Source organism: Gadus macrocephalus, chromosome 4 (genome assembly GCF_031168955.1).
Source record: "Gadus macrocephalus chromosome 4, ASM3116895v1".
In the NCBI taxonomy this organism is placed as follows: domain Eukaryota; kingdom Metazoa; phylum Chordata; class Actinopteri; order Gadiformes; family Gadidae; genus Gadus; species Gadus macrocephalus.
Window position 1 is genome coordinate 10525236 of NC_082385.1, and position 14846 is coordinate 10540081.

A 14846-nucleotide genomic window follows, 5' to 3' on the forward strand; every position below is an offset into this window, starting at 1 on the left:
TGGTTTTATTGTATATCTCTGATGGTTTTATTATTTACATGATGTGCTATTTGCAGTAATATTTGTAGGAAGATTATGTGCACAGCAGTTTATAAATAAAGATTGTTTGTACAAACGTAAAACAAAAAATAAAATGAAAATACGATCACACACCCACAGATTTAACAGAAGGAAATAAAATGCTATCCATGGATTCACAGTCACTGTGGCACACGTTAACTGCTCTCAAGACAACCCTCTATGTCCCTCCACACTATTCACACTCACTTGATACAAAGAATGCAAAAACAGAAATGTGTCATCTTCCACGGCAACAAAAAAAAACGGATATTAAATTAGTAGAGCGAGCCATTCAAACCTGTGAAAATTAATTTAAGTTCAGCCTACCTACGCTACCAAATCCAATGTTATCCTCACTTTCTAAAAAAACTAAAAATAAAAAACATTAACGGGATAAAAAGGCGTCTTAACGGATAGAAATCCGTTCAATGGATGGTTTGTCTAACAGAAGAAAGGTTAACGGGCCTGAAAGGCTTCTGCCATCCAGGTTAATGAATATAAAGCACATCACAGCTTCCAGCCCTTCATTCCACACACAAGGGGAAATCCTTTTCTTTTAAACAGTCAACCTAATCCGTAACCGTTTCTCAGGTGCAAAACATGGCCAGAGGAGCCAGTCAGCAAGGAAAAGAAAGAAAAATTATTTCACACACTCCTCCATTTGTGGTGTGTGTGTGTGTGTGAGTGTGTGTGTGGGTGTGTGTAGCGGTTCAATATATTTATTTCATTACCACGCAAGGAAAACAATGTTCACGAGTGAGGAGGCGAGACAGTCCGTTCTGCCCGAACGCCTCAGCGGGTTATGGACGCGTTGGTGCTGCCGCTATTACCGCAGACATCACAGTCTAGTTCCATAAGGCAGCGGGTCCACGGTGTCCCCCATGAGCACCGTGAGACGGCACCACCCAATCAGGCCCGACGACGTCTCTAAAGGATCCGATTGAATGCCGGCCGCCGTCACGATGTGAGCGGTGTCACACTTTTGTTTCACTTTTCTCGCCGCCACAACCGGCCCCCGAAGGAACTCCTCAACCGGCTGTTCTTTCCACACGTTCTACGTCGTGTTCCTCCATTAGAAACACCTCCCGAAACGTCCCCTCTCAAAAAACCACAATACAAGCAGAAATAAAAAAAAAAAAAATGAATCTGTCAATAATAATAATAATAAGAAGAAGAAAATAAACAAAAGTCTTTTTTGTTGCAACAAGTGGTCCTTCAGAATTCAAGCTAGGCTTAGGGGGGGCCATCTCTCTTTTAGTCCAAGGCGGTGGGCTCGGCAGGGTACGGTCAGGGGTGGGTCTGCGGGCACCGCTCATATTCTCTGGATCTTTTCGGCCACCACCACAGGGTTCTCCTTGCGGATCTTGGCGGCAGCCTCCGCTTTGTAGTCGTATGGACAGTTGTGCTTGTCCGAGTATCGGTGCCCGCCGCAGAACAGGTTCCCGCAGCGACAGTCGAACCCTGGAGGGACCCAGCGGATTAGTCACAGAGGGCCTTCGCACACAGGAAGAGCATCGCACACACACACACAAAACATTTGCTTTGCCCAAAGAAAAGTAAGCCATTCGATTGGTCGAGAGGTTTCAAAAGGATTGGTCAGGCTGTATTCCCCCATTCAAAGCCCTGATGTCTGCAGACAACTCTGACCGCTAATGCTTTCGGAGCTCTGGCTGAATTTCTGCACTTACTTTACCATCCATGTGTGTTAAGTGCATATCTAGTGGCTTAAATGGCTACTCGCTCACAGCGTTAGTGATTAGACGATTATTAGTCTCTAACTTAGAAGAGTCTTGGGTGAGTAAAAATGGCTATGTTTTTTCGGCTTTCACTCCAGCCTGGTCGTTCTACGGCAGACATGGGCGTCTGCTGGTGAGGTTCAGGTGGAAGCTACGGTATGTTCCTGCAATACTGAGGCAGCACTTTCTTAAAGATTGAATGAATGTTTATGAGTTTTGGCCGTAGAGTAGTGCTTGCCAGCCATTCAAGTCCCTCCCTCAATGTGAAAAATATGGAGAGTTGCGGCTGCAGGTAGTAGGCTACTCTACACCCTTGAAACATTTTTGTGCAAACCCTTGGTGACTTCCCGGACACTACGTCCATATTTTAAGATAAACATACCATGATCTGCATTCACTGAGGGCTTTATATTTGTCTATTCATTAATTCATGATTTGGGGTAGGCCTATGCATTTCAGGCCCTGCATTTCAAGAATAAAATAACTCCAGGGCTGAGCCATACCAGGTCTTTGTGAACATTACTACTACACCTCCCTCTATCAGTATTTTCAGAAAGCCCAACATTTGAACCCGAGAGGACGTGATGAGGAGAAACTGCTGACTAACCGGATGCAATTAGCTCACCTGTAAGGCCAACCTTTTTACGGCACAAAAAGCATCGATTCTTCTTTGGCTTGAGCAGCTCAGTGAGGTCTGATCCTTCCCCCCCAACGGCGCCAAGTGGGGAGGCTGTGGCTGTCGGCTGGGTGACCACTGGAGAGAAACAACAACAACAACAACAACATCAGCAGCAGCGTGCATGAGCTTAAACGGATGATTACTCAACTTTGGCTGCTGTTATTGGTATTCCACAGGGATATTAAATACCAACCAGGCTCCTCTAACTCCTGATTGGCTGAGGTTCCACAATCCCCCGAAGAGAGGCTTAGCCTCGACATCTGCCGAGTCATCGAGAGAGGCGCCCCTCCGCTGTCGTGGAAAATAAATTAACAGGAAAGTATCGGAATTGGTTTCAGTTCGCCAAATGCATTTGACGTAGCAACGCGCCAAGATGACGATAATGAAAATAGATGTACACAGAGTAGCAGTGTGGTGAAGTCAGGGCAGCACTACTGACTGAATGACTAATGAGACAAAAGGGGATAAGAGGCTAAAACAGGCCCCCAACATGTCTGCCACTACAACAGAAAGCAGATCCTCTTGAAAAGAGAAGTAGCATGCTTTATGATTCTTCATACTCAATGCTACTTAAATTCCCAAAAGAGGCAGGGTTTGCCTCCGGTAAAATACTGTGGTATCAGTTCCCGGCAATCATAAAATAGCTCTTCATGGACACTGCACAATTACATTCTTCATCCATGCCCAATATAAATTCATGCTTTGTGCAACACTACTTTAACACTCATAGTCAAGTACATTCTTAAATGCTAATATTGCAGTACAAGTTAAACTTATAATTAACGTATACTATATATTTTTTGCTGTTTGGGGTGGGGAATGTTTCATGCAGACAGGTTCATAGCAATAATGATAAACAATTATCAAAAAGTTGCAAAATTGCCAGGTAGCAACAATTAAACAAAAATCTCTGTTACTGGGGTGCTGCAGGTGAGGTCAACCCAAACATAGAAGGTTCCTGCACAAACTAAAGATAAATACATGCAACGGGGAACCCTAGCATTCTGGTACCGGTTCATTAAAAAAAAAAAAAAAAAAAGAGAAAGACATTATTGACCCAACACACCCGATGGGAGAACACATTTAAGTCTGTTGGAAGGGTAATATCCTGCAATGCCCACCTGAGCACTTCAGTCGCTACGGCCTCGGCGGTCGCTGCTGCTGCCTCGGCAGCGGCGTCCTCGGCTGCTGCAGCGGCCTCCGCCGCCGCCACAGCGTTGAGGGTGGCCTCCAGCCTCCTCCTGGAGGAGGCCTCTGATGACCCCAGGGAAAGCCCACCGCCACCTGAGCAGAGCCGGGAACACGTCAGTCAGAGGAGGCGAGTCACCGCCGATACACAAGACGGTTACTTAAAGCTGCTGTAGGTAACCATAGTGAGTTACGAAGAGAGAGCAGAAGATGGCAAGATTTTGAAACCCACATCCCCTCCCTCCCTCCGCCCCCCCACGCTGCTGGTTTCCCCACCAATGAGAAGTTACACGGTCGCACACTTGTGAGGGAAAGGCAAGATGGATTCCCGAAACCGATCAGAAAAAGGATTTGTCGGAAATTAGCTGGAAGCACTCAAAATGTTTTAACGTCACGGACAGAAGGATGCGCCATCATCTAGAAACAGGTATTCTCACAGCAAGTTTCATCCACTAATAGCTAAACGATGGTTATGCCATTCCTATCAAATTACACTCCAATTAAACCTCTTAAATAGCACCTTTAAGTAATTAATAGAGTACTATAGGAATTGAAGTTTTACCCATTGGCCCCATGGAACTCATGCCTCCATTGTTCTGTCTGGACAAGTGCTCCTTGTGGCAGAGGGAGCACATGCCATTGGTCCTTGGGTTGCCATAGAAACCACAACCTGTGGCGCAGAGCGTAGGAACTGGACTCTGATTGGTCTCCTGGGCCATAGTGATGCCTGGTGCCGAGGTGACCTGTAGACAAAAAAACAACAAAAAAAGTGAAAATCAGTTGTGCACATGCCAGAGTATAGGAGTGACAATAAAAGCCCTGTAGTGAGATCAAACAGTCACAACTTCACATTAGCTGTGGTGTATACTGGGTTAAAAAAATTATATATATATATTTGAAACAAAATTTGTTTTGTTAAAAAGTAGGAAGGCTGTAAATGTGTGTTATTCAACGAGTACTGGGTACATTTAAACAAAGAAGGAGTCAGCGATATGCGTTGAGAAAGAAACTGATTCCTACACAAGTAGTTGCAGATTATCACTTCCTCTTGAAAAATGCCGTCATGTTGACAAGGCTGACTGCAGTGATCTCTTCACAACCCAGACCTCACATACGTTTCAGCAGCCTGCTGTCACAAGACTGCAATGGACACGGCGATCGGAAAACCACACACAATCCGACTAGCTTTTATAGTTCACAGCACGCTTCTATATTAAGCAATCCCGATAGGGTTCATTCCCAGCACAAGAATAGTACAGAGCTCCACTGCTCCAGCCAATGGAGACGGCTGCCAAAACTATATTTATTGATCCCCCTTTCATTTTTGCATCGCATTTACGTACATCACCATGCTATATCAGCGCTCCATCTCAGGAGATCAATGTAAAGGGACGACTAAAGTAAAAGACAACACCCATCACGACCGATGATGGATCCTCAAGTCACTTCCTGCATGGAATGCTGTGTTGATGTTGTGCTGTGAATCCACTGAGTCATGCTAGCAGGTCCACACAACACGGATCATACCGGCCATTCCCTGCCACAATCACAACAAAACAACCCAGAAACGCGACGGGTGTTTTTGGATAAAAACATCATAGAGACACCAGTTATCACAGCCGGATCAAACGGGATTTGCCATGATGAGTTAGCATGTTAGCAGCTAGTTATAGCCTGGTGGCTACATCAGAGCAGTCTAGACATGTTTGCTTTGTCTGTTGTGCTTTGTTTTTGTTGGCTAGTCCTCGTAACGTAAGCCACCAAATATGTCAGCAGAATCAAACAATAAAATGCCAGAGAATAACGACTTGACGACATGTCGTGGGGGCTACGGGCCGACATCAGCCACATAGTGAGAGTACAGCTTTGAGACTCTGGAGACTTTAGCCCAACATGCTAACGACACAGACGACCTAACAAGGACCTAGAGACACGTGTAACTACAGGATCAGAATGTGTTGTGAATAAACCGACCCAACCGTCCAAACTAGTCCACCGTGACCACGACTTACTGGTTGTTAACGACAGGATCAGAATATATTTCTTGAATAACCCGACCCACCCGTCCTTCCTAGTCCACCGCGACCACGAACTAATGGTTGTTGTTTTTTTTACTACGGTGAATGTTGGCGTCAAATGTTTTTCTCTTCGTGTTACAACCCATTGTTATAAAGTTAGACGGGTTGTAAAAGGGAAACCGTTCCCTGGGAAATCTACCTTAAACATTATCACTCAAGAGGAATCCAGGCGAAATGAGCTGCTTCCAGTTTCTATCTAGTTGTCGACCTTTATTGTTTAACGTTACCCATTTGTTTTGGAAGCTTTTGGGTCAACTTTGATAGCTAAATAAAGTTTGAATATGGACTAAGTACTTTCATTTCTCTGCCAACCGCACGTCACGGGTTTGGGTTTTAATTAAGTCGACTTATGGCTGTCGGGGAGCGTTTAAAGAAAGTTTATTGTAAGCGTACTTACCAGCTACAGGGCTCTGCGTGGTGTTGTGCTCAGTGTGTCGCCTGCTGGAGACCGCTTGTATTTAATGCTGCTGGTCGCTTACGTCACGAAGGACTCAGGCTCTGATTGGAGGAGCCGGGCTCGGCAGAATGTACAGAACGGTCAAAACATTGAATCCTATGGTCCTTGCATTTGTATAGTGTTTCTGCTGCCATTTGAAGAAGGAAGACATATTCTTGATTAGACGCATTACCACTTTACCTAGTAGTACTACTAATTCTGATGCTTTTAGCATTTTCATAAATGCATCTATAGTGAAGTGAAATTAACTCTTATCGAAGTGGACATTTAACATACAACTATTGCTTGTTATAAGACTGGATCCGCTTGGGTTAATAAAAAACTATTTATTTAATAACCTTAAAGAGAATATCTATAATCTTTCGGTGATATTGTTAAGGTAAAGGATGATGAGAATATTATATTATCTAATTTCATAAAATGCATCAAGCCTTGAGCATTCGTAAAACAATGGTGGTTGTTGTTAGGATAATAGATGCAACCGATTATATTCACATTTATAAAGTTGATCTGCTAAAGTCTATACAATATTATTTAACAAAATATTAAACATCCTGAAATAAGTTAACTGTATGCTGCTTCAGCCTTGTTGCCAGATACCAGCATACAATTATAAGACGATGGACATTTTCAGCTACTATTGATGATTCCATGTCCCAGTTGAAAAGCTTTTGTGCATACGTTTTATTTTAACAGGACAATAAAATATTTATAACGGATATTAGAGCAGTTTTTATTATGTTGCCATACATGTAACAATGAATTCCCTTGATGCTCGTAGGCTACTCGGCTTCCTACAGTCTAACCAAAATAAGGTTTAATTCACGATTTAGTTTGTGTTCCACAAAGGTTGATCTTTAATTAACTTGCACAACTGCTAGTATAAATTGAAGTATTAGTCTTCTAAAAAGTGATGAATAAGCACATATAATGAGAGCGAATTCTGTCTATACTTTTAGACATTTACTTTCTCTGTAATGTTTAAAGATTTCAAAGGGAAGTGACGCGTATTTCCCATGCGAGTTCCGTAGGAACGCCTTCAATGCTTGTGTGCTCGTTCTGTCCAATCAGGTATCAGAAGCTTTTGATTTTGAGCGAATCAGATTTGAGCGATATAGCATTTAAACCGAGGGGATACATTCATAGCTATTGTCCAGCAGCAGTGCAGAGTTCTCCATTCCTCACGAACTCGAACCAGTGGTTTAACTATGGCTTTCCGCGTGACGAGGGTAAGACCTTATTTTTAATCCATTTCATATCTATGTTGCTGCAGTTCTCCATATTATGACTTTTTTTAAAGTATTTATTGTAAAATGTTCAGATTATTACTCATTCATCGTGTTTCGCTCTTTCAGCCTCCATCTCGCTCATGTTCCTTGACTCTAAATTTGTTTTGCAGAATCGTATTGCTTCTGAGAATGCCGTTGTTGGCAAGGCCGCCCAGACGGCCAAACCTACACTGCGGCCCAGGGCAGCGTTGGGGAATATCGGCAATGTTGCGATCTCCGTGCAGGGACCGCAAAGGGTAAATTGCAGGCCGCGTTTGGAAAGCAATCCAATACAATGCAAAATCAATCGGGACGCTGTACAATTGTTAATATTGTATATCATTTACAGCAGCTCAAAAAAGCTGAGACAAATATCCCCAAGCCCAAAACAAAGAAGGCCCCTGTGCTCTCTGTGGAAGAGGAGCCTGCCAAAGAGGAGCCTAAGGTGAAGGGAACACTTTATAGAATCCGCACACTTTTGTTCTCACTCTTATTCATACGAAGCTAATGTATTTCATTTGGTAGGAAATTCCCGAGCCCCCATCTCCTTCTCCAATGGACATCTCGGGCTGTACTCCATCAGAACTCTGCGACGCCTTCTCGGATGTCCTGCTTGACATCAAAGATGTGGATGCGGATGACTACAATAATCCCATGCTCTGTAGCGAATATGTCAAGGAAATCTACAAGTACCTCCGACAGCTCGAGGTAGACTTTGTGTACTTGTATATTGGGGCCTGATTAGCTCTGAAGGTAGAGCGGTTGTCTGCTAAATGCCCGAATGTTAATGTTTAACTTCCTGTTTGAGCCATCTTAGCCATTCCTTTTGTTAATGTGCTTAACCCCATCCCAGGTGGACCAGGCTGTAAAGCCCAAATATCTGCTGGGAAATGAAGTGACCGGAAACATGCGTGCAGTCCTCGTTGATTGGCTTGTACAGGTGTCTGTGAAGTTCCGTCTTCTCCAGGAAACTCTCTTCATGACTGTGGCCATTATTGACCGCTTTCTTCAGGTAAACTCTTGTCTATATGTGAGAGTTACTCTGTTTTTGGGCCTGGCAGCAGTGTTTGTAGAAGACGTGTGGTTAACCGAGCACACGGTGACGGTACAGGCAAAGCATCCATTTTGTCTGCAAAACCACCATCTTGCTTTGAAAAGTACAGGGGGGGGTCCTCACTGTAAGCCGTCACTCCCAACAGGACCATCCAGTTCCCAAGAAGCAGCTCCAGCTGGTCGGAGTCACGGCCATGTTCATCGCCGCCAAATACGAAGAGATGTACCCGCCCGAGATCTACGACTTCGCCTACGTCACGGACCACACGTACACCACCGCCAACATCCGGGAGATGGAGATGACTGTGCTCAGGGTGCTGGACTTCAGCCTGGGACGACCCCTGCCCATCCAGTTCCTCCGACGCGGCTCAAAGATCGCAGAGGTGAGTGTGTGGCCTCCCGCATGACTGGCGACCCACAGAGCTCGCACCGGTTTGCTCAGTTGGGTCAGCGGCTTTGGTTACCGTCCTCCTCAGGTGGCCGCCGAGCAACACGCCCTGGCCAAGTACTTCCTGGAGCTCTGCATGGTGGACTACGAGATGGTCCACATCCCGCCGTCCAAGGTGGCCAGCGCTGCGCTGTCGCTTTCACTCCGCGTCTTCGACTGCGGCGACTGGGTAAGGCCCTACAGGCACACGGCACTATATATCTTTAGTGGGTAGTCTTAATACCTTGATTACTTGCCGTGTATGGCGCCTTCTGTCCGGGTCCCTTGTAATCATAACTAGGGTTGGGTATCGTTTGGGTTTTATCCGATACCGGTGCCTACTTTTGAAATGGTTCTGGTGCTAAAACGGTTCTCGGACAGGTACATAAAAAAACGATACTGCATACATGCACGACTTATGAGTTTCATATTAAGCAGAAGGTCAGCGGACACTGAGTTGAATGGCAACGGCGTTTGCCAGCCGTTATTCGGTGGGAACCGGTATATCGCCCAGCACTAACGCAAGTTGACGCCGCAACAGTTTCGGTGCTCAACCCTAATCATGACTCTTATGATCTTCCTCAGGATACGACACTGGCACATTACATGAACTTCACTGCGGAGGAACTCCTTCCTGTGATCCAGCTCATTGCAAAGAACGTTGTCAAAGTGAACGATGGTCAGACAAAGAATGTGGTAAGCAGGACCCAACCCGGTGTTTCTACTACACATGCATGACACTCTTGGCAGTATGATAATTCCGTTCCTTTGCTTTTCAGGCTGTCAAGAACAAGTATGCGTCTGCCAAGATGATGAAGATTTCGACGATTGCACAGCTCAAATCATCCCTTATCACAAACTTGGCAACAAAATCAAAGAATTGTGTGTTGTAGTGTACAGATAACTTAAGGGTTTTTGGGTTTTACCTGAAGCAGATTCTTTTGAATCATTTTATATATGAAGGGCTAAACTTGTTTTAAAAGTTTAGGCTTGTGTGAATTTTAACTTTTTATTCAGAATTAAAATTTCTACGAAACAATCTTGGTTGTATAATTGCACCTGACCACCAGAAGGCGCTAAAGGATTATATATACACCCTTGTAAATGGCGCTCCTTTTTTCTTCAAATTTATCTGACATAAGATGTCAGTCAAAGCCACGAACGCTTTTAATAAAATGATTTGGAGATTAGGTAGGCCTAGACTTTCAATCGTGCATCTAACTTGCTTATAGTGAGCATTCAAACGCCTCCCTACACTAGGCCCACCTACTTAACATCACGGTCATGGACCATGTGAAAACAAATAGAAGCTGATTAACTTCAAACTACAAACATCGTCAACTGTAATCATCCACAACTGGAGACGGGCTGTGGACGATCGTGGTGGGGGTTCCACACTGGCTCGAAGCTGTCCTAGGGGCTCTTCCGTTTAGTGGGCTATCATGGCCATCTGCCAGCAGCGTCCATAAGGAACCTAGGCAGCTTCGCTGGTGTCTGCGTTTAAATGTATTCTAACTCGGTCCAGTCACATTACACCTTACCGGCCATAGGGACCATAAACCTTATGCCTTTTTTTTTTTTCTCAGCTGTGAACAGCACTGTTCCTATTGGGGTTTAATATAATCGAGAACCTGGTGCTTTCAGTCAAGGCCTACCGATCAGATTAAAGTTCTGAATTGGATAAATCTCTTCACTTTAGCACGGGGTCGCTACCGCGCTGCATCCAGAAGTGAAGTAGGCCTTCAACCGGTTTGTATACATCGGGATCTTTGCAGATAAAGATGCTATGCTTAATCTTCCCATAGAGACGAGTGATAATTGGTATGTTGTGTCTGTAAAGGGAGGCTTTTAAACCCATGGCTCATGTGGGAATTCATGCTTGAGGGCTGAGGTCATCCCTGGGCTGCCGTATCGGTTTACAAGTCGATCCCTACTCCTGTGTGAAGTCCAAAAAAAGTCCAGCTGCTCTCCAATATCGTGCGTTCTACATTGCTAGTTTATAAGGGATTTTAGGTTTGGATGTATATTAGTAGCTACTAGCTATATCAGTGAAGTCCAAAATTAGAGTTCACGCTCCAAAAACCAGTTCGGCCTCAAAACTCGCTTTGTAGGCCGAACTCACGAGCACACACAAAAATAATCGTTTCTCCCTTAAGCATGTAATTTCCCTCCTAGACGTTTATACAAAGTCAGCAGGTGGAGGTAAACACCCAGATTGTGTATGAGTTTGGATAATTTCAGTTGTAGGCCTACTCCGCTCACGGCAGCCATCACTTCTGTTCGCAATCTTTTGAATGGACGATTTACTCCAGATTAAAACCAATCCATCCATGGCTCCATTTAACCTTTTCTCTCCAACTCTAAATCAACGTTGTCTGTGAAGTACCAGAGTGGAAGATCTCCACGCTTCCAATCCATAGCAGAGGACCATATGACTGGTGCGGTTCAGGTTTTTTCATTTTTTGTAGGCCATGTGTATTTGAAAAAAGGTTGGAACGACAGTGATCGCTACGGCTCTACGTGGGCAACTTTGTTATAGTGGCTGAAAAAAAGGCAATTATTGATCACTTATTTTGGTCAATCCTGTGACTTTTCAGTTTCGTTTCCAGTACCCATGTCAAAAAGCGAATAATATGACATAAGATGAATTGAATATACACCCTTAAACACCTACACCTCCTCCGCTACAGTTGATCATAAGGACCATTCGCTCTGTGCTTGTAACCCGATCTTGATAAAGCAGAGTCAGCCTGTTCGCTGGCAGACTCTGCATCTGTTCTTCCAGAGGATCATCCTCCCCGGGGCCCCAAAGTGGGGAGAAGGGCCAGGGATGGGTGTGCTGGTGCTGCTGCTGCTGCTGCTGCTGCTGACACGTTGTAAATCTACCTCTGGGGGTCACTGTCTCCCCCAACCCCTGCCCCGCCCCGCTAGTTCTCAGCTCTGCCGCCTCATTGGTCGGCGATGCGACTCTATGACCTGTCACTCACAGGCGATGATCAATTCCTCACCCCTGGGTGCGTGTGCAGGATGTTTTAGAGGGTGATGTGTCAGCAAACGATTATGCTCACTCCAGGGTTACTCGTTTCCTTGCCGAGTTCAATATATCATTACGGAGGTGAAGTTCAGAATTGGTTTGAGTGGATTCTGCTGTTCAGTTTTATGGATCCCGAGATAGTGCTTTTGCTGGGAATAGTTTATTGATCTTTATTTGCTTTTTTTCCTGAACAAAGGAGGACCTTTCTTTTAAAGTCTATATTGTCCGGAGGAGGGTCAATGTTTACAAGACCATGAAGTCTTAGACCCTTCTTAATAAATATACCTATAACAATTAATACATTTTCCCCATCACATCACACACGCACGCACACACACACACGCACACACAGTGTCCTCAGGGGAGCGGCTGAACAGAAGCATGGGTTATAGATTATATGAGTCAATATGACTAGTTTCCTGCTAGACTATTATCCAGATGCACTTAGGGAGTACGTTCCTGCTCTCTCCACTGGCCAGGTTATAAAGTGCACCAGTCCACCTAAATTATTCAGAAGCCTCCCTCCTTCTGACCCCCTTCCCCTTCATCCTCCCCTTCCTTCTCCTACTCCTTCCTCCTCCTTTTCCTTCTTCTCCTTCTCCCCCTTCTCCCCAGCACCTTCCCTCTCATCTTCTTCCTCCTCCTCCTCCATTAGAGTGACCAGCCAGACAGGGGACACTGTGGACAGAGAGACTCAGGACTCTGTGTCAGCTGTAGAGGTAGACACATTTGCTGTGTGTGTGTGTGTGTGTGTGTGTGTGTGCGCTTGCGTGTGTGTATGCGTGTCTGCAGGTCAATTCAGCAGCAGTAGACTGAATGAATGGGTCAGTGTGATTGGTTGTGAATGGAGCCGTATGTAACCAATCATATTCTTCATCTCTACCATTGAGAGATTAGGGTTAGAAACCACAGTGAATGAGTCTTCAGACCATAGAGATGTGTATAATAAGAACATAAGTCAGTATATATATGTATGTATACATAATAAACATTGTCTACAGTAGTAGTATAGTGTGTGGGTGTATGTGTGTGTGTATTCCCTTGTCTGAGATTGTTCCGTACGGTTACATCATCAACCTAAAATAAATAATAATAATAATAAAATGAGAGCAGTGATCAAAGTGCATGCGCTTAGACTTTTTTTTTTTGCTATCGTTTTATGACATCTTCATTATGTTGGCAGAATATACAGAGTATCTGCCTATTTCTTTTTTAAAGCTCCATTACTTATTCAACTGTAAGCCTACACCTCACCACTCGGCCTGTCAGGCTAATAACCCACGTCGTTGTGGGTGACAAATCGCTAGTCAGGCTAAACCTGTTACGGCCATTAGGCCTTGTTTTAAATGGACGTTATGAGGAGGTCTGGGTGGATATCGGCGTCGGGTGTCATGTAGCCATCTGACCATACTATTAGCCTGATCATATTAGGTGACGCCAGATTGAGATGAGCCCCTCCCCTCTCTATAATGTAGGCCTACACGTATCGGGTTGCGTTCAGTGAGAGCCACGTCCGTCCCCGGGTCTGCACTGTAGCCCTAAGGGTTACATGAAGGGCTCATTCAGATGAGGCACTGGGATGGTGTCAGTTAAAGACAGTGGGAAATCATGCTGTTAAAAAGTCATTGATACTCCTGATAATAATACTGATAGCAAAACAACAGTAGGACGGATAATATTTCACTTTCACATTCTGTGCCATCTCTGTTTCTCTGGGACCGTCAGTCTGAACCCAGTTTCTCTCCCAAAAAAGTTGAAGCGATAGGACCAATCAGAGTGAGGGGGATGGAGTTTCAGTCGATGATGGAGCAAAGGGTGCCACAGACTGTAGAATTTCAAAAACAATGGCGGGGCCCGAAGAAAGACCACTGATCCACGGAGCGGTTATATCTGAAATAGACTGAATAATAATGTGAGGTCGTGCCCGTATTCGGAATTAAATTGCTGCCCGGCCATGGTCTGATATTAATTGCAAACCGCAAACTTGAATACCATGATGGTCACACAAAGCTAACAAAACTGTCTGCATAAGGCTAACCTGAACCGTCTAACAGACAAACCTCTCTGGGATCAATAGCCTCATGAAGGAAGCCACATCTGAGAGGAGCTTCCCTTCAAACACAGCTGTTGGACCAATTACAAATGGGTTGGACACAAATTAAACGTGGAAACCAAATGCATGTTTTTGCTTCTATAGGCCTATGTTTTTGGTCTGTTTACTTTTCAACTTTAATACATTGAATGGACATTAGAGTTCATTAATAGGACTTTACTTAAAATAACCTTTATTTTGACGTTATATAAATTCACCAAATTGCGAATTATAATTGTATGCAATTACTTGACATAGGCCTACCAGAGATACATAATCCAGATAGGGGGGGGGGGGAGATGTATGTGGGAGGGGGACATGGGGCAGACAGGTGTAAATGTAACACAAGTAGTCGTTTTGTTCTGGATGTGTGGGAAGGGCGACCCCTCTTACGTATTCATGGGCCTTCTCAAGCAGTTGACAAATTCCTGAGTCAAACTGAAGGTTTTTCTGAGTTTAGGGCTTTGAGGTTATGGAGTGTCTTGTTATTCCCACTGGTATACCAATAAGGGTATATAGGGGAAATTAAATAACTTTCCACTGTGGAAAGGTATTTTCAACTGTAGACATGTGACTTGAAAGTCTTTACAGGTGATAATGGGCCTGTCCATATTGAATAAACGTCAGCTTAATTACTGGCTTTGTTCCAACAAAGAAATGTATATTCCATTGGCATTTTTGTTAAAGGGCAAAGAGTCTGCTCAGGTAATGGAGGACTAGAGCACAAGGGGGTGACTGTTCTTGAAGAGTAACCCTGGTATGAGCAATACCACA

At 44.5% G+C, this 14846-nt stretch overlaps 2 protein-coding genes across 2 annotated transcripts; one reads left to right on the top strand and one right to left on the bottom strand.

The window, feature by feature from the left end:
* Nucleotides 1–3: 3 nt before the first annotated feature.
* On the bottom strand, nucleotides 4–6279 carry LOC132456008 (AN1-type zinc finger protein 5-like). The gene is made up of 6 exons (XM_060050150.1): nucleotides 6139–6279; nucleotides 4226–4406; nucleotides 3597–3759; nucleotides 2669–2766; nucleotides 2422–2550; nucleotides 4–1521 (listed from the first exon to the last, which is right to left on the bottom strand). The coding sequence occupies exons 2-6, from the start codon at nucleotides 4380–4382 to the stop codon at nucleotides 1373–1375; spliced, it is 696 nt and encodes a 231-aa protein (XP_059906133.1). The 5' UTR covers nucleotides 4383–4406; nucleotides 6139–6279; the 3' UTR covers nucleotides 4–1372.
* Nucleotides 6280–7278: 999 nt separating this feature from the next.
* ccnb1 (cyclin B1) lies at nucleotides 7279–9985 on the top strand. The gene is made up of 9 exons (XM_060050151.1): nucleotides 7279–7427; nucleotides 7598–7723; nucleotides 7816–7911; nucleotides 7992–8174; nucleotides 8320–8478; nucleotides 8666–8902; nucleotides 8996–9136; nucleotides 9532–9642; nucleotides 9726–9985. Exons 1-9 carry the CDS (start codon nucleotides 7407–7409, stop codon nucleotides 9837–9839), a joined length of 1188 nt encoding a protein of 395 aa, XP_059906134.1. The 5' UTR covers nucleotides 7279–7406; the 3' UTR covers nucleotides 9840–9985.
* Nucleotides 9986–14846: the final 4861 nt, after the last annotated feature.